Source organism: Nicotiana tabacum, chromosome 23 (assembly GCF_000715075.1).
Source record: "Nicotiana tabacum cultivar K326 chromosome 23, ASM71507v2, whole genome shotgun sequence".
In the NCBI taxonomy this organism is placed as follows: domain Eukaryota; kingdom Viridiplantae; phylum Streptophyta; class Magnoliopsida; order Solanales; family Solanaceae; genus Nicotiana; species Nicotiana tabacum.
In genome coordinates, this window is record NC_134102.1 from 88,860,478 (window position 1) to 88,879,775 (window position 19,298).

Consider the following 19,298-nt stretch of genomic DNA (forward strand, 5'->3'; position numbering starts at 1 on the left):
TGAAGCATGGGAAATATTTAAGGATATCATGCGAAGATATTAGCATCATGGAGTACACTAGTGGATGTAACACCAAGATTTTTGAGATGGTCTGACCACCCTCTGGTAGGGGGACGCTAAACAATGTAGTTGGAGGTCCTCTTATGAAGAAAACTCCTGAGGAGATTGTTGAAATTCTGAATGAATTATCTGAAGATGCAAATCAATGGTCAACAGATGATAACCATAGAAGAAAATCAACTGGGGTGCACCAGGTAGACTCTAACACATCAGTACAAGCCCAATTAGACACCATGACCACAAAAATAAGAAAGTTAATATTGGCCAAGGTATAGAGTGAGCCGCAAGCAGCATATGACTTTTGTGGAATAGGACACCCTACATATGAGTGTCAAGATTCAATTGAAGTAGTAAATGTTGTGGGGATCTTTGACAGAGGCAACTACTAAAGTGGTAATAATTTTAACTCTATGGGGTAGAGTCACCCAGGTTTTTCTTGGAGTTCACCATGTGGTAGTGCAAATGCATGGCAGCAAAATAACTCTAGACCCCAGGAATAGGGAGCTCCAGGTTTTCAAAATCAGTAGAGGTAGCAATATCATCCTCCACAGTCTATTCAGTCTAGCATGAAAGATCTGATGAAGGCCTTTATTATTAAGACAGATGAAAGGCTTGCAACTCATGGCGCAACTATCAGAGAACAGGGCACGACCATTCGAAACTTGGAAAGACAGGTGGGGAAACTCGCTAATCTAGTGTCTGAGAGGGTTCCTAAAACTCTCCCTGCTGATGCTGAAGAAATTCAAAAGAGACAATAAATGCAGTGTCTTTGAGGAGTGGGCACATATTGGAGGATCCAAGAGCAAACCAAAAGGATGAGATGATTGAAAGACGGGTGGAGATTGTGGAGGAGCAAAAAATTGACAACATTCAAGAAGGTGCTAGGATGGTAGATGATGGTCTGAAGAAGACGGGGAAGTCTAGAGCTCAGAAGAAGAAGAAGTAAGATATAATTTCAATTAACGAGGAGACTGAGGAGAGCAAATACATGCCCGATTTACCTTTCCCCCAAAAGCAAAGAAGAGAAAAGTTGTACAAACAATTCAGGCGGTTTCTAAAAGTGCTCAAGCAGGTGCATGTGAATATACCTTTCACAGAGGTGCTCTCACAGATGCCAGCTTATGCTTTATTTTTTAAGGAAATATTGTCCAAAAATCGAAAAGTGGAAGAAACATCCGTTGTCAAGCTCACAGAGCATTATAATGCCATTTTGCAAAATAAGCTCCCTCAAAAGTGTGGATATCCATGGAGTTTTACTATACCTTGCTCTTTAGGAAGTACTAAGTTTGAACAATCTTTGTATGATTCAGGTACTTCCATTAACCTCATGCATTTGTCTATTTGCATGAAATTAGAGGGAGAAATTGGAGAAATCAGGTCGACACTTATGTCCTTGCAGCTGGCGAATCAGATCACAATCATACCTGAAGGAATAGTGGAAGATGTGCTAGTTCGGGTGGACAAATTTGTGTTCCCTTTGGACTTCATTGTGGTGAAAATGGAGAATAAGGAGGTCCCTCCGATTTTAGGAAGACCCTTCTTGGCTACGAGCAGAGCAATTTTGGACATTCAAGAAAGGCAGTTCACGCTTATAGTGGGGGAAGAAAGGGTGGTCTTCAAGATGGAAGGAGCAATGGGGGCCCTAAATGAGAAAACTGGAGAGAGTATAACAAATAAGTGTGGGGTGTACCCAAAGAAGGCTGAAAAGAAGCTCTTAGCATGGATGTGTGCACTGGGTCGGGCGTGCAAATGAGATCCCGACTACGATTCAGACCCCGACTAGATGAATCATGGGAGTTTCATTTACCTCTTGCTTTTTATTTGTGTGTCATGGTGACATGCCATAATTTAAAGTATGGGTGGGGGATGTAAATATGTACATGTGTGTTTGTTTGCATTTTTTTTATTTAAAAAAATTGACTTTTCCCGACGATGGATTTCCTCGACTGTCTTCTTGAGGTATCAAAGTCTAAGACAAAAAAAATTATTTTTTTAGGTAGTGTAACAATGCCCCCTTGGTTTTTTATTGTGTCGCGGTTCTTTTCCAAGGGTTTTGTTTGAACCGGGTATAGTTAGTTTTTCTTTTGTTAGGAATAGGAAAGTCTTGTGCTCTACTGTAAAATGGAGATAACTGCTCTTGACTTGGTTGTTCCTTGAGAGTAGTAAGTGCCTTAGTTGTGATACCTAGGCTCAGTTCTTGACTCATAGATTTCTGCCTTAAATTGGTTGATTGTGACTTTGCTCATCTTCTTTGACTAGAGAGTCAGGATAGATCCGATCCTGAGTGAGTTATGTGCCAATGTGTGTGTGAGGTTGTTGTTGCTATTCTGTGCATGTTAGTTGATGTCTAGAACTTGCCCGTGTGTTTGTAAAGTGAAATGGCAATTTTGTTCAGTCTAGGATGTGATAGAGTCATTTCTTTGTTGAGCAAGATATATGATTTTACCCACCTAATTAGTGTGTATCCTAGTTAGCCCATTTGAGCCTGTAATCCTACTTCTCTGGTAATCACACTGCAAGCCTGATCCTCGTTTGAATTAATGTAATGACCCGACTTGTCGTTTTAAAAATTTATGTTCCATTCGGTGGCTTAAGGTCTCAAGCAGCTTTGAAATGTGTATTATGACTTGCGAGGGTGGTCAAGTTTGGTTTTCGGATGATTCGGGATTTAATTGAAAGAACAATTCTTGTATTGGAAGCTTAAGTTGAAATAATTGACAGAATGGTGAATTATGTGTAAACGACCCCGGAATGGAGTTTTGATGATTCCAATAGCTGCATATGGTGATTTTGGACTTAGGAGCACGTCCGAAAAAAATTTTGGAAGTCCGTAGTGAAATTTTGCTTGAAATGGCAAAAGTTAAATTTTTGGAAAGTTTGACCGGGGAGTTGACTTTTTGATATCGGAATCAGAATCCAGTTCTGAAAATTTTTATAGATATTTTATGTCATTTATGACTTGTATGCAAAATTTGAGGTCAATCGGAATTGAATTGATAGGTTTCGGCATCGAATGTAGAAGTTGGAAATTCTTAAGTTCCTTAAGCTTGAATTGGGGTATGATTCGTGGTTTTAGCATTGTTTTATATGATTTAAGGTTTCAACTAAGTTCGTATGAACTTGTTGGTGTATTGGGTTGAGGTCCCGAGGTCCTCGAGTGAGTTTCGGAGTGGTTTTGGATCAATTTTAACTGCTGATATTTTTTACAGCAATGTGCAAAATTTCTCATGCGCAGAGTTGACTTTGGAAGCTTATATCTCGAAATCTATAAAGAATCTAGAAATTATCAAAACATAAAAGTTGTAGCCATTTGATTCTAGCTTCCATAATAATAAATCATTCATCATACGAACATTTATACAAAAATTACGATCAATTGACTGAAGCTAGTACTGCAGATTTTGGCTACAGCAGTGTGCATCGCCAGAAATTTCTGCTGCACATGGCTGACTTTGGGAGCTTATATCTCGCAATCTATAAGGAGTTGGGAGATGAGAAAAACATGAAAGATGTAGCCCTTTGTATCTAGTTTGCATAAATTTAAATTGTTTGGCAATTGTTGTTGAGTACAAGAATTTATGGTTGATACACTACAGACTGTCGGGGAAGAGTTTTGGAAGAGTTTGATGATTTCAGCATAAGCACGTAATGATCCAAAAGTCCATTTTTAGTTTTAGAGATCGAAATTTTATTTTGAGACTTCCGGAATTTTGATAATGAATTATAGGAGTGATCTGGAAAGTTTGGTCTAATTCCATCAAGTCGCGATTGGGTTTTTAGCGCGAAATATGAGTTAATTATTTAACGAGGAAAATTGGTATCGCATTGAGAAAATGAGCTCCGAATTGAGTTTCGATTGAATGAGTAGGTTTCGTATTATTATTTGTGACTCATAGGAACAAGAATCGTCGAATTTCAAGTTCGTATGATAGAGTTAGAGCCTTTTTAGTGAAAACAAAACTGCTGGTGTAAACAGTTTTGGTGCGCACCTTTAGCGACCAGATTTGACACTATTAGCGACGGGATTGAACTTTTAGCAACGAGAATAGTGTTTTTTGGGCAAAAACTTAAGGACCAAAAATGGTCATTTCCTTCATTTCGTTTTGGATTTTTGGAGCACGGTTCTTGGATGATTTTGAGGATTTCTTCAAGACTTCAACTTGGGTAAGTGTCCTATATCGAAAAGTAATTATATTTCATAAATCCATAGTTATATTCATCATTTAATTCGGATTTAAATGGAAGAAATTGGGATTTTTGCAAAATCTTTCAAAAACATAAATTTTAGATTTGGAGGCCGAGTTGTTATCGGAAATTGATAAAATTGATATGGTAGACTCGTAATTGAATGAGTTGTCGGATTTTGTGAGTTTCGTCGGATTCTGAGACATTGGACCCACGGACGATTTTTGAGTTAAATTTCGGATTTTGTTGGAAAATTAGTATTTTCATATTGAATTAATTCCTATAATTAGTATTGACTGAATTGAATTAATTTGGATAGATTTGAGCTGTCCGGAGGTCAATTCAAGCAAGAAAGCAATTTTGGAATATCGGCCTAACTTCAAAAAAAAGTAAGTATCTTGCCTAACTTTGAGTGAGGGAATTACCTCTTAGGCATCGAGTCTTATGTGTCATTTGTGAAATGTGAAAAGCCGTGTACGCGAGGTGACGAGTACGTACTCGGGCTTATATGTGCAAATTTTATTGGGTTAAAGTCTTAGGCATTATTGTGTAGTAAATTGGATAATTGTTGGCATTTATTAAATCATCTATTTGCCATGCCTCAATCCTTGTTTGTTGAATTTATTTTTATATGACAATTTGATGTTATTGTTACTTGAATATTTATGTAAATTCCGTGAGTTTGGTGATTTGATATTTCATGGAAATAATTAAATTATGGATTTCCATCTGCAAATAATTAATGAAATAAGTTTAAACTTAGGCGTTATATAATTATCAAGAATTTGGATTAATGAAGATGTTGCCCTATACTGAGTATTTTCCATCTCGGTTGTTATTTTGAGGTGTTATATACGATGTGTGGAGTCTTGGACTATTTGTTGTGAAATTAATTAATTTTGTTATATCTTTCGAATTGGTTGTGGCCATTGGGCAAATTGTGACATGAATTGAATTTGTTATGTTGTCGTGATAATATTCTATGTAAATTGTTGTGTTATTTGAGTTATTATTTTGAGGATATAAGGGTGTTATTTCACTGTTGATATTATGTGGGTATAAGGGTGGCATTTCACTGTTGTTATGTGTGTTGGGATATTATCTGGGCGGAGCGATAAGGGTGGCTATTGATATTGTTAGGGTGGAGGGATAAGGGAGGCTATTATAGGAGTGATAAGGGTGGTTATAGGAGAGATAAGGGTGGCTATTGTCAGGGATGATATGTGATGATGTGGAGTTATTGTGTTGGTAATTTTTATGTGATGATGTGAGGTTATTGCGTTGGTAATTTTTATGTGATGATGTGGGGTTATTGCATTGGTAATTTTCATGCGATGCTATGATTTTCCTTGTGTTTATTTTTATATCTTATGCAATTTGTCTTGTTGTTTTGGTAAACTTGATAATAGTCTGATCTATGTTGAAATTGAGAGCCTGTGGCTATTGGCAAGCGGATTATGTTATATGGGATCGGGTTGCACGCCGCAACAGGTATGATTAATGTTATATGGAATCGGGTTGCACGCCGCAACAGATATAAAATGTGCGCACGAGGTGCCGAGGAAAATAATGATGATATTGGCACGTGAATTGTCCGTGCAGTTGTGATATGAAATGTGGGTACGAAGTGCCGTGGTTAAATGATGATGATATTTGGCACGTGAGTTGTCCATGCGGTTTTGATAGAGAAATTGGCATGAAGTGCAGTGGAAATATGAAAGTGGGCTGAGACCCGTATTTTATGATTTTGAAATGCTGTGTCACAGAGTGACTTTTATTCGAAAGAGATTTATTTAAAAGATATTTATTTGAAGGAATTATATTTGAAAGAGATTTATTTGAAAGTATTATATCCTGAAGATTTCTATTTGAAAAACATATAGGCTAAAGATTTATATTGGAAGGACTTGATTAATTGGTTGTACTTGTATTCATTACTTGTTGCGCAATATTTATGATGTTCTTGTCGCCCTGGTGTGTATATCACTGGTTGATTATTGTTTCCATCATTGTTATTTATTTCCTATTATTTTTGTATACTATATTGCATAGGTTATTAGACTAGTGAGTGTCTCGACTGTACCTCGTCACTATTCCACTGAGGTTAGTCTTGATACTTACTGGGTACCGACTGTGGTATACTCATACTACACTTTTGCACATTTTTGTGCAGAGCCAAGTATTGGAGCTATCAGACTCAAACAGAGTTAAAGTATAATCGCAAGGATTCAAGGTAGAGCTGCTTGGTCGTCGCAGTCCCTTGAAGTCTTTTCATTTTATTGTACTGTTAATTATTAATTAAACAGTATTGACTATTCGATCCTTGAGATCATTTCATGTATTCAGTTATACTTCGTGACTCAGCATTACCAGTCTTTGGAGGTTGTTATATTTGTAATTATTTCCACTGTTGTTTTATATATAAACAAAAATGGCTTGAATTGTTATAAAATCGGCTTACCTAGTCTTAGAGACTAAGTGCCATCACGACACCTGTGACGGGATTTTGGGTCGTGACAAGTTGATATCAGAGCTCTAGGTTCATAGGTTCTACGAGTTTAGTAGAGTCTTGCGGATCGGTACAGAGACATCTGTATTTATCTTCGAGAGACTATAGAGCTAGTAGGAAACTTTCCACTTCTTTCATTCCTTATCGTGCGACATTTATTCATCTTGAAGCATATATATTATGTTCTTTTGCATCCACTCGTGTATGAAACTGCGTACTCGATATCAACTATTCGCTAACGGTTTGTGATACTACAGAGGGGTTATAAGGGAGCCAGGGTCGCTCAACCATTGTTACCACGTGTCGTCCAAATCGAGGATGCGGATGTATTGAGAGATCATTCAGTTGTGCACGTTGGGGTGCAGCAGGTTCTAACATCTGGTTGATAAGTACGATCTTAAGAAGGTTTAATTAATTGCCTAATCGTCACAATCGCGGTAGGGTCACGAGGTTGATGTAGATCTGAAGATAGTTGGTGGTATTAGAGACTATGTGGTTCGTATGGGATTTCTATTTAGTAAAGGGTACATACTAGCAGCCAAGCCATTGGAGGAAGCGAGTTTAACTGTCATGAAGATGACATGCGCCAAATAAATGGCTTGAGGTGCCTTATGACCAATGTCGTACGAGCGATAAAAGTTAGTATTGTGGATCATCAGAATGTGTCCTATGGCTTCGCGCCAAGTGAGGGGAGTCAACTATCAACGATTAGATTGCGGGGTCATGTGTTATATCAATTTTGGCCTAAGATGTATTTATGTGGTATTGAAAGGTTCTCCGAAACTTCTATATGATTAAGAGTTGAGATTGGTATGGGATAATGTTGGGACTTGCGGTATTCCCGCGGCCTTAATAATTCTACATTTCAGTATCAGCGAATTCATGGAAATAATTTCAGAATACTCGGGGTGTTCCAGTAAGTTCTTTTAATGTACCATCGGCACGGGGTTCCTATAATGGTTATTCCAATTATCCGGCACAGACTCAGTATGAGCAGCCGAACCCGCAAAGGGGTTGTTATCAGTGTGGTGATATTAGGTACATTATGAGAGATTGTCCCAGACTTGGGAGAGGCGGATTTCATCAGAATACTCAGGCTACAGGATTTATTCTAGTTAATACTCCACGTGCACAGCCAGTTAGGTGTAGAGGATAGGCGGGTAGATGGCACCCTAGAGGGGGAGGCTCGACCTGTTGATATAATTGATATGGTATGGCTCAGGCTTCTACACTACATGGTGTCGTTACAGGTACGATCCTAATTTGTTATAAAGGAATATTTTCCTTAGTTTGATTCAGTTCTGAGTATTGGGGCGAGTCCTCCTATTATGCTTCACTTATGGGTGAGCTTCGTAATTCTGAAACCTATTTATATGTTTATCCCTGTTGGGAGATTTGATGGTGTTAACCCGTGTCTATCATTTTGTTTTGTACACTACTGAGGGCTATGAGTCCAAAAGTGACTTTTTATTACTCACTATAGTGGGTTTTGATGTGATTTCGGAATAATTTAGTTTAATTTTATGAATTACATGCCCTATTGGTATGGGGGTTCATTATGTGTTGTGAAAATTATTTACATAATTGACTAAAAAGAAGAAAGAAAGGAAATGGAAAAATTTCAACTGACACAATGTGCAAAATACTTGTGATTCAGAGTTGAGGACGAGATCCTCATTTTTTTATATGATGTGAAATATTTAAATTGGGCTACAAGCCGCAGTGGAAGTTATATAAGGACGAGGTCCTTGTGGTGAAAAATTTATGAGTTTAAATTCTCCCTTTTTGAAATTAAATTTAAACTATAGTATTAATGGGGAGTCATGCTTGTTAGGCTTATTTGATAATTCTTTTATATGTTTCTGTGCATATTTAGACATATTTGTGTTGTAAACATTGCATTTTAGCCTATAATGTGAGTGCCCTAGTGGTGTTAAATGTGACTCGTTGATTCGGATAAATTATTATGAGGTCTTCATGCCTCGCGTGTTGCTGTCAGTGTTGCAAAATTTTGAAATTAGATTTTAGTTAATATGAGATTAATTGAGAATGCTGGAATTAATTATAAACAGCTATTATGATCAGAGATGTGGTTATAGGCATACGTTGATGTGTGCATAGGCACGAGTTGCTATAGCTGGTTGAAACTAATATCGTGTGTTGATGTGATAATAATGCCTTTTGAAATTAATTAGAGTGTAGGAAGTTGGCTTTAAAGTTTATAAATGAGGATAAAAGAAATAATCTCAATTGAGATGGTATTGTCGGACCCATGCTAAATTGTGGTGATGTAGAATCACCCGGGAGTATGTGTATAATAATACACTCAGAAATTTAATGTCCTCAGAATAATTTTTGGCACGTTCGAGGACGAACGTATGTTTTAAGAGGGGGAGGATGTAACGACCCGACTTTTCATTTTAAAAATTTATGTTCCGTTCGGTTGCTTAATGTCTCGAGCAGCTTTGAAATGTGTATTATGACTTGCGAGGGTGGTCAAGTTTGGTTTTCGGATAATTCGGGATTTAATTGAAAGAACAATTCTTGTTTTGGAAGCTTAAGTTGAAATAATTGACCGGAGGGTGAATTATGTGTAAACGACCCCGAAATGGAGTTTTGATGATTCCAATAGTTGCGTATGGTGATTTTGGACTTAGGAGTGTGTCCGAAATTTTTTTTTGAAGTCCATAGTGAAATTTTGCTTTAAATGGCGAAAGTTAAATTTTTGGGAAGTTTGATCGGGGAGTTGACTTTTTGATATCGGAGTCGGAATCCAGTTCTGAAACTTTTCATAGATTTGTTATATCATTTATGACTTGTATGCAAAAATTGAGATCAATCGGAATTGAATTGATAGGTTTCGGCATCGAATGTAGAAGTTGGAAATTCTTAAGTTCCTTAAGCTTGAATTGGGGTTTGATTCGTGGTTTTAGCATTGTTTTATGTGATTTGAGGTTTCAACTAAGTTCGTATGAACTTGTTGGTGTATTGGGTTGAGGTCCCTAGGGCCTCGGGTGAGTTTCAGAGTGGTTTCGGATCAATTTTAACTGCTGATTTGTTTTTACAACAATGTGCGAAATTTTTGATGCGCATAGCTGACTTTCGAAGCTTATATCTCGAAATCTATAAGGAATCTGGAAATTATCAAAACATGAAAGTTGTATCCCTTTGATTCTAGTTTTCATAATAATAAACCATTCATCATTCGGACATTATACAAAAAGTTATGATCAACTGACTGAAGCTGGTACTGCAAATTTTGGCTACAGTAGTGTGCATAGCCAGAAATTTTTGCTGCACAGGTTTGACTTTGGGAGCTTATATCACGCAATCTATAAGGAGCTCGGCAATGAGCAAAACATAAAAGTTGTAACCCTTTGTATCTAGTTTGCAGAAATTTAAACTGTTTGGCAGTTGGAATTGAGTACAAGAAGTTATGGTTAATACACTACAGACTGTTGGGGAAGAGTTTTGGAAGAGTTTGATGTTTTCAGCATAAGCATGTAATGATCCAAAAGTCCATTTTAGTTCTAGAGATCGAAATTTGATTTCTAGACTTTCAGGATTTTGATAATAAATTATAAGAGTGATTTGAAAAGTTTGGTCGAATTCCATCAAGTCGCGGTTGGGTTTTTAGCGCGAAACATGAGTTAATTATTTAACGAGCAAAATTGGTATTGCATTGAGACAATGAGCTCCGAATTGAGTTTCGATTGAACGAGTAGGTTCCTATTATTATTTGTGACTCATAGGAATAAGAATCGTCGAATTCCGAGTTCGTATGATAGAGTTAGAGCCTTTTAGTGAAAACAAAACTGTTGGTGTAAACAGTTCTAGTGCGCACCTTTAGCGACCGGATTTGACACTTTTAGCGACGGGATTGGACTTTTAGCGATCAGAATATTGTTTTTTGGGCAAAAACTTTAAGGACTAAAAATGGTCAGTTCCTTCATTTTGTTTTGGATTTTTGGAGCACGGTTCTTATGCGATTTTAAGGATTTCTTCAAGACTTCAACTTGGGTAAGTGTCCTATATCCAAAAGTGATTATATTTCATAAATTCATGGTTTAATTCGGATTTAAATAGAAGAAATTGAGATTTTTGCAAAATCTTTCAAAAACAGAAATTTTAGATTTGGAGGACGAGTTGTTATCGGAATTTGATAAAATTGTCATGGGTGGACTCGCAATTGAATGAGGTATCGGATTTTGTGAGTTTTATCTGATTCCGAGACATTGGACCCACGGACGATTTTTGAGTTAAATTTCGGATTTTGTTGGAAAATTAGTATTTTCATATTGAATTAATTCCTATAATTAGTATTGACTGAATTGAATTAATTTGGATAGATTTGAGCTGTCCGGAGGTCAATTCAAGCAAGAAAGCAATTTTGGAATATCGGCCTAACTTCAAAAAAAAGTAAGTATCTTGCCTAACTTTGAGTGAGGGAATTACCTCTTAGGCATCGAGTCTTATGTGTCATTTGTGAAATGTGAAAAGCCGTGTACGCAAGGTGACGAGTACGTACTCGGGCTTATATGTGAGAATTTTATTGGATTAAAGTCTTAGGCATTATTGTGTAGTAAATTGGATAATTGTTGGCATTTATTAAATCATCTATTTGCCATGCCTCAATCCTTGTTTGTTGAATTTATTTTTATATGACAATTTGATGTTATTGTTACTTGAATATTTATGTAAATTCCGTGAGTTTGGTGATTTGATATTTCATGGAAATAATTAAATTATGGATTTCCATCTGCAAATAATTAATGAAATAAGTTTAAACCGATGCGTCATATAATTATCAAGAATTTGGATTAATGAAGATGTTGCCCTATACTGAGTATTTTCCATCTCTGTTGTTATTTTGAGGTGTTATACACGATGTGTGGAGTCTTGGGCTATTTGTTGTGAAATTAATTGATTTTGTTATATCTTGAAATTGGTTGTGGACATTGGGCAAATTGTGATATGAATTGATTTTGTTATGTTGTCGTGATAATATTCTATGTAAATTGTTGTGTTATTTGAGTTATTATTTTGAGGATATAAGGGTGCCATTTCACTGTTGATATTATGTGGGTATAAGGGTGGCATTTCACTGTTGTTATGTGTGTTGGGATATTGTCTGGGCGGAGCAATAAGGGTGGCTATAGGAGAGATAAGGGTGGCTATAGGAGCGATAAGGGTGGCTATAGGAGCGATAAGAGCGGCTATTAATATTGTCAGGGCGGAGGGATAAGGGAGGCTATTATAGGAGTGATAAGTGTGGCTATAGGAGATATAAGAGTGGCTATTGTCAGGGATGATATGTGATGATGTTGAGTTATTGTGTTGGTAATTCTTATGTGATGATGTGGGATTTTTGCGTTGGTAATTTTTATGTGATGATATGGGGTTATTTCGTTGGTAATTTTCATGTGATGTTGTGATTTTTCTTGTGTTTATTTTTATATCTTGTGCAACTTGTCTTGTTATTTCGGTAAACTTGATAATAGTCTTATCTATGTTGCAATTGAGAGCCTGTGGCTATTGGCAAGCGGATTATGTTATATGGGATCGGGTTGCATACCACAACAGGTATGACTAATATTATATGGGATCGGGTTGCACGCCGCAACAGATATGAAATGTGGGCACGAGGTGCCGGGGAAAATAATGATAATATTGGCACGTGAATTGTCCGGGCAGTTGTGATATGAAATGTGGGCACGAGGTGACGTGGTTAAATAATGATGATATTTGGCACGTGAGTTGTCCGTGCAGTTTTGATAGAGAAATTGGCATGAAGTGCCGTGAAAATATGAAAGTGGGCTGAGACCCGTATTTTATGATTTTGAAATGCTGTGTCACAGAGTGACTTTTATTCGAAAGAGATTTATTTAAAAGATATTTATTTGAGGGAATTATATTTGAAAGAGATTTATTTGAAAGTATTATATCCTGAAGATTTCTATTTGAAAAACATATAGGCTAAAGATTTATATTGGAAGGACTTGATTAATTAGTTGTACTTGTATTCATTACTTGTTGCGCAATATTTATGATGTTCTTGTCGCCCTGGTGTGTATATCACTGGTTGATTATTGTTGCCATTATTGTTATTTGTTTCCTATTATTTTTGTATACTATATTGCATAGGTTATTAGACTAGTGAGTGTCTCGACTGTACCTCGTCACTATTCCACTGAGGTTAGTCTTGATACTTACTGGGTACCGACTGTGGTGTACTCATACTACACTTTTGTACATTTTTGTGCAGAGCCAAGTATTGGAGCTATCAGACTCGAACAGAGTTAAAGTGTAATCGCAAGGATTCAAGGTAGAGCTGCTTGGTCGTCACAGTCCCTTGAAGTCTTTTCATTTTATTGTACTGTTAATTATTAATTAAACAGTATTGACTATTCGATCCTTGAGATCATTTCATGTATTCAATTATACTTCGTGACTCAGCATTACCAGTCTTTGGAGGTTGTTATATTTATAATTATTTCCACTGTTGTTTTATATATAAACAAAAATGGCTTGAATTGTTATAAAATCGGCTTACCTAGTCTTAGAGACTAAGTGCCATCACGACACCTGTGACGGGATTTTGGGTCGTGACAAGTTGATATCAGAGCTCTAGGTTCATAGGTTCTACGAGTAACGAACGAGTTTAGTAGAGTCTTGCGGATCGGTACAGAGACGTCTGTATTTATCTTCGAGAGACTATAGAGCTAGTAGGAAAATTTTCACTTCTTTCATTCCTTATCGTGCGACATTTATTCATCTTGAAGCATATATATTATGTTCTTTTGCATCCACTCGTGTATGAAACTGCGTACTCGATATCAACTATTCGCCAATGGTTTGTGATATTACAGAGGGGTTATAAGGGAGCCAGGGTGGCTCAATCATTGTTACCACGTGTCGTCCAAATCGAGGATGCGGATGTATCGAGAGATCATTCAGTTGTGCACGTTGGGGTGCAGCAGGTTCTGACATCTGGTTGATAAGTACGATCTTAAGAAGGTTTAATTAATTGCCTAATCGTCACAATCGCGGTAGGGTCACGAGGTGGATGTAGATCTGAAGATAGTTGGTGGTATTAGAGACTATGTGGTTCGTATGGGATTTCTATTTAGTAAAGGGTACATACTAGCAGCCAAGCCATTGGAGGAAGCGAGTTTAACTGTCATGAGGATGACATGCGCCAAATAAATGGCTTGAGGTGCCTTATGACCAATGTCGTACGAGCGATGAAAGTTAGTATTGTGGATCATCAGAATGTGTCCTATGGCTTCGCGCCAAGTGAGGGGAGTCAACTATCAATGATTAGATTGCGGGGTCATGTGTTATATCAATTTTGGCCTAAGATGTATTTATGTGGTATTGAAAGGTTCTCCAAAACTTGTATATGATTAAGAGTTGAGATTTGTATGGGATAATGTTGGGACTTGCGGTATTCCCGCGGCCTTAATAATTCTACATTTCAGTATCAGCGGGTTCATGGAAATAATTTCAGAATACTCGGGGTGTTCCAGTAAGTTCTTTTAATGTACCATCGGCACGGGGTTCCTATAATGGTTATTCCAATTATCCGGCACAGACTCAGTATGAGCAGCCGAACCCGCAAAGGGGTTGTTATCAGTGTGGTGATACTAGGTACATTATGAGAGATTGTCCCAGACTTGGAAGAGGCAGATTTCATCAGAATACTCAGGCTACAGGATTTATTCTAGTTAATACTCCACGTGCACAGCCAGTTAGGTGTAGAGGATAGGCCGGTAGATGGCACCCTAGAGGGGGAGGCTCGACCTGTTGATATAATTGATATGGTATGGCTCAGGCTTCTACACTACATGGTGTCGTTACAGGTACGATCCTAATTTGTTATAAAGGAATATTTTCCTTAGTTTGATTCAGTTCTGAGTATTGGGGCGAGTCCTCCTATTATGCTCCACTTATGGGTGAGTTTCGTAATTCTAAAACCTATTTATGTGTTTATCCCTGTTGGGAGATTTGATGGTGTTAGCCCGTGTCTATCATTTTGTTTTTTACACTACTGAAAGCTATGAGTCCAAAAGTGACTTTCTATTACTCACTATAGTGGGTTTTGATGTGATTTCGGAATAATTTAGTTCAATTTTATGAATTACATGCCCTATTGGTATGGGGATTCATTATGTGTTGTGAAAATTATTTACATAATTGACTAAACAGAAGAAAGAAAGGAAATGGAAAAATTTCAACTGACACAATGTGCAAAATACTTGTGATTCAAAGTTGAGGACGAGATCCTCATTTTTTTATATGATGTGAAATATTTAAATTGGGCTACAAGCCGCAGTGGAGCCTTGGGCTATTTGTTGTAAAATTAATTAATTTTTTTATATTTTTGGAATTGGTTGTGGTCATTGGGCAAATTGTGATATGAATTGATTTTGTTATGTTGCCGTGATAATATTCTATGTAAATTTTTGTGTTATTTGAGTTATTATTTTGAGGATATAAGGGTGCCATTTCACTGTTGATATTATGTGGGTATAAGGGTGGCATTTCACTGTTATTACGTGTGTTGGGATATTGTCTGGGCGGAGCGATAAGGGTGGCTATAGGAGAGATAAGGGTGGTTATAAGAGCGATAAGGGTGGCTATAGGAGCGATAAGGGTGGCTATTGATATTGTCAGGGCGGAGGGATAAGGGAGGCTATTATAGGAGTGATAAGTGTTGCTATAGGAGATATAAGGGTGGCTATTGTCAGGGATGATATGTGATGATATGGAGTTATTGTGTTGGTAATTTTTATGTGATGATGTGGGATTTTTGCGCTCGTAATTTTTATGTGATGATATGGGTTTATTGCGTTGGTAATTTTCATGTGATGTTGTGATTTTTCTTGTGTTTATTTTTATATCTTGTGCAACTTGTCTTGTTATTTCGGTAAACTTGATAATAGTCTGATCTATGTTGAAATTGAGAGCCTGTGGCTATTGCCAGGCGGATTATATTATATGAGATCGGGTTGCACGCCGCAACAGGTATAATTAATGTTATATGGGATCGGGTTGCACGTCACAACAGATATGAAATGTGGGCATGAGGTGCCAGGGAACATAATGATGATACTGGCACGTGAATTGTCCGTGCAGTTGTGATATGAAATGTGGGCACGAGGTGCCGTGGTTAAATGATGATGATATTTGGCATGTGAGTTGTCCGTGCGGTTTTGATAGAGAAATTGGCATGAAGTGTCATGGAAATATGAAAGTGGGTTGAGACCCGTATTTTATGATTTTGAAATGCTGTGTCACAGAGTTACTTTTATTCGAAAGAGATTTATTTGAAAGAATTTTATTTAAAAGATATTTATTTGAAGGAATTATATTTGAAAGAGATTTATTTGAAAGTATTATATTCTCAACATTTCTCTTTGAAAAACATATAGGCTAAAGATTTATATTGGAAGGACTTGATTAATTGGTTGTACTTGTATTCATTATTTGTTGTGCAATATTTATGATGTTCTTGTCGCCCTGCTGTGTATATCACTGGTTGATTATTGTTGTCATTATTGTTATTTATTTTCTATTATTTTTGTATACTATATTGCATAGGTTATTAAACTAGTGAGTGTCTCGACTGTACCTCGTCACTATTCCACTGAGATTAGTCTTAATACTTACTGGGTACCGACTGTGGTGTACTTATTCTACACTTCTGCACATTTTTGTACAGAGCCAGGTATGGGAGCTATCAGACTCGGACAGAGTTAAAGTGTGATCGCAAGGATTCAAGGTAGAGCTGCTTGGTCATCGCAGTCCCTTGAAATCTTTTCATTTTATTGTATTCTTTATGTTGTAATGGATTATTGTGGACTATTGGTTTTGGACCCGACCTTGGTGGAAGCTTGTCACTACTTTCAACCTACGGCTATGTTTGTTACTTACTCAATATATGTGGTCGGTTGTACTGATATTACACTTTTGTACATTGCGTGTATATGTTGGCTGCTGTTGTTGCTGTGCTCAATGGTTGCGGGACTTGAAGATGTACGTGCGTTCCTGTTGTAGCTGCCTTTTGTTCAGGGTAGCCTTAGATTTATAAAAGCTCTGTTTATGTATTATTCAAACAGACTATGTATTATTTTATTTCCGCTTTGTATATTCTATTCTTAGAAGCTCATAATTTGTACTATCAGTTTTTGGGGAATGTATAAGGTTAAGATAATTATTTACTTAAATTTCTTTAATAATTGTTATTGGAATTGGATAGTTGAAAGTTGGCTTACCTAGCGAGTTGGGTTAGGTGCCATCACGACTAGTTGAATTTTGGGTCGTGACAAAAAAGCTCTAAGTTTCATTTTTCGGGGCATTTGCAATTCTCTTTTTCTCCAAAAGGAAAAAAAACTAGGTTGGAACTGTAATTGCTTTTGACTATGCCTTTTTCATAATTGCAAGACGTGCTTAATGCAATAACATATTAGAAGATGTTGTGGCAGATGTATAGTTGATAATGTTTTTGCTTTCTTGAAGCAGTGAGCAACTTCTAGGTGTGACAAAAATGGTGTGATATGTTATCTTTGATATTGTTGTAAAAAATATATTTACTAATATGAAGTTTTAAGTAGTTTAATTTAAAGTTTTAAATATATTTTTACTAGTAAAGAGTAGACATTTTTCTTTTTTTTTACAAATCTTTTATACTTTTTAATTTTTTACAAATATTAATATTGTCTAATCTGAAATAAAATTCATTATTAAAAATTTTGCGGACCTAATTCAGGGCTTTATGAGTCTCCTACTAGAGCCACGAGTCCATCACTGATATTCTCAATCAAATTTATAGAGTCTCAATTAAGGTAAAACAAGAATGACAAGAACATTAAAGGCAGTGAGCGTGTCATTCAGTTACCAAATGTGAATGAAACTGGTTGAACAATACGTTCGTGGGAGGCACTAGTTTATAAATAATTGTTGATCATCAATGAGGGGCGACTCAACAGAACTGATGACCTAAAACCAAAATATATAAAAAGACCCGAAACTTCTTGTATAAACTCCATCAATATCGAGACACAAAAAAATATACATGACTTTGGTCTAGTGGTGAGAGCGCAACTCAAGATGTATGGGTTAGGCGCACGTCATATGGTATTGAATTCTTACCTTAAGTGAAAATGATCAAAGGGTGAGCCCATTATCCATCGTGTTTTGAGCCATGTGATATTTTTCTCAAGGATATCTTAGTTAAAAAAATGAGACACAAAAGAACTTATTTTCTGGTGTGTGGATCAATCAAATATGACAAAAATGAATAGCTAATTTAGAGAGTTTGAATTGAATTAGAAAGTAAAATCGCGAGAAACATGAAAAAAGACTATACATAAAGGAAGAAAAATAGAATTGATGAGAAGGTAAATACATTATTTAATTTAGTGAGAGAAAAAAATTATTCTATTAACTCAATCTTAACTTTACCAAATTTTAAAATTTTGAAATCTTTTATTATTAATTATACGGAAAAGGCCTAAAAATGCCACTCAGCTAACAGAAATGGCCTATCTATGCCATCCGTTAAAAAATTGATCCATTCATGCCACTAACGATATACTTTTGGCCCATTTATGCTACTCAACTAACAGAAATGGCCTACCTATGCCATCCGTTAAAAGGTTGGTCCATTCATGCCACTAACGTTATACTTTGGGCCCATTCATGCCACTCAACTAACAGAAATGGCCTATCTATGCCATCCGTTTAAAGGTTGGTCCATTCATGCCACTGTCGTTATACTTTTGGCCGATTTATGCCAGTGTCTACTAACAATTCCATTTTATGGTTTTTCCGTAATAAGAATTAATTTTTCGATCCCGGCTTTGCCACATGTCTTTATATTACTGATTCTTCTTTACTTGACCCTACAATTTCTTTTAACCCTGATTATGTATAATTAACCATGCCCAACCCGATAAAATCCAACTAATCGTGATGGCACATAACTCAACCCGATAGGTAAGTCAATTAATAACTATCCAATTTAATGAGATTTTTTTTAAAACAAATGGATGATAAAATAACTTATTAAATCTCCGTGGGAAATGTATTAAGGTTCATTTATTTGTCTTTAAAAAAATTCATTAAATTGGATAGTTATTAATTGGCTTACCTAGCGGGTTGGGTTATGTGTCATCACGACTAGTTGGATTTTATCGGGTTGGGCATGGTTAATTATACATAATCAGGGTTAAAAGAAATGTAGGGTCAAGTAAAGAAGAACAGGTAATATAAAGACACGTGGTAAAGGCAGGGTCGAAAAATTAATTCTTATTACGGAAAAATCATAAAATGGAACTGTTAGTAGACACTGGCATAAATAGGCCAAAAGTATAATGTCAGTGGCATGAATGGACCAACCTTTAAACGGATGACATAGATAGGCCATTTCTGTTAGTTGGGTGGCATGAATGAGCCAAAAGTATAACGTTAGTGGCATGAATGGACCAACCTTTTAACGGATGGCATAGGTAGGCCATTTCTGTTAGTTGAGTAGCATAAA

General features: G+C 36.5%; 1 protein-coding gene across 1 annotated transcript; it reads left to right on the plus strand.

Annotated features, from left to right (window-relative positions):
* The first annotated feature begins 1,048 nt into the window (after positions 1-1,048).
* On the plus strand, positions 1,049-1,813 carry LOC107768836 (uncharacterized). Its single transcript, XM_016587987.1, has one exon. It carries the CDS (start codon positions 1,049-1,051, stop codon positions 1,811-1,813), a length of 765 nt encoding a protein of 254 aa, XP_016443473.1.
* Positions 1,814-19,298: the final 17,485 nt, after the last annotated feature.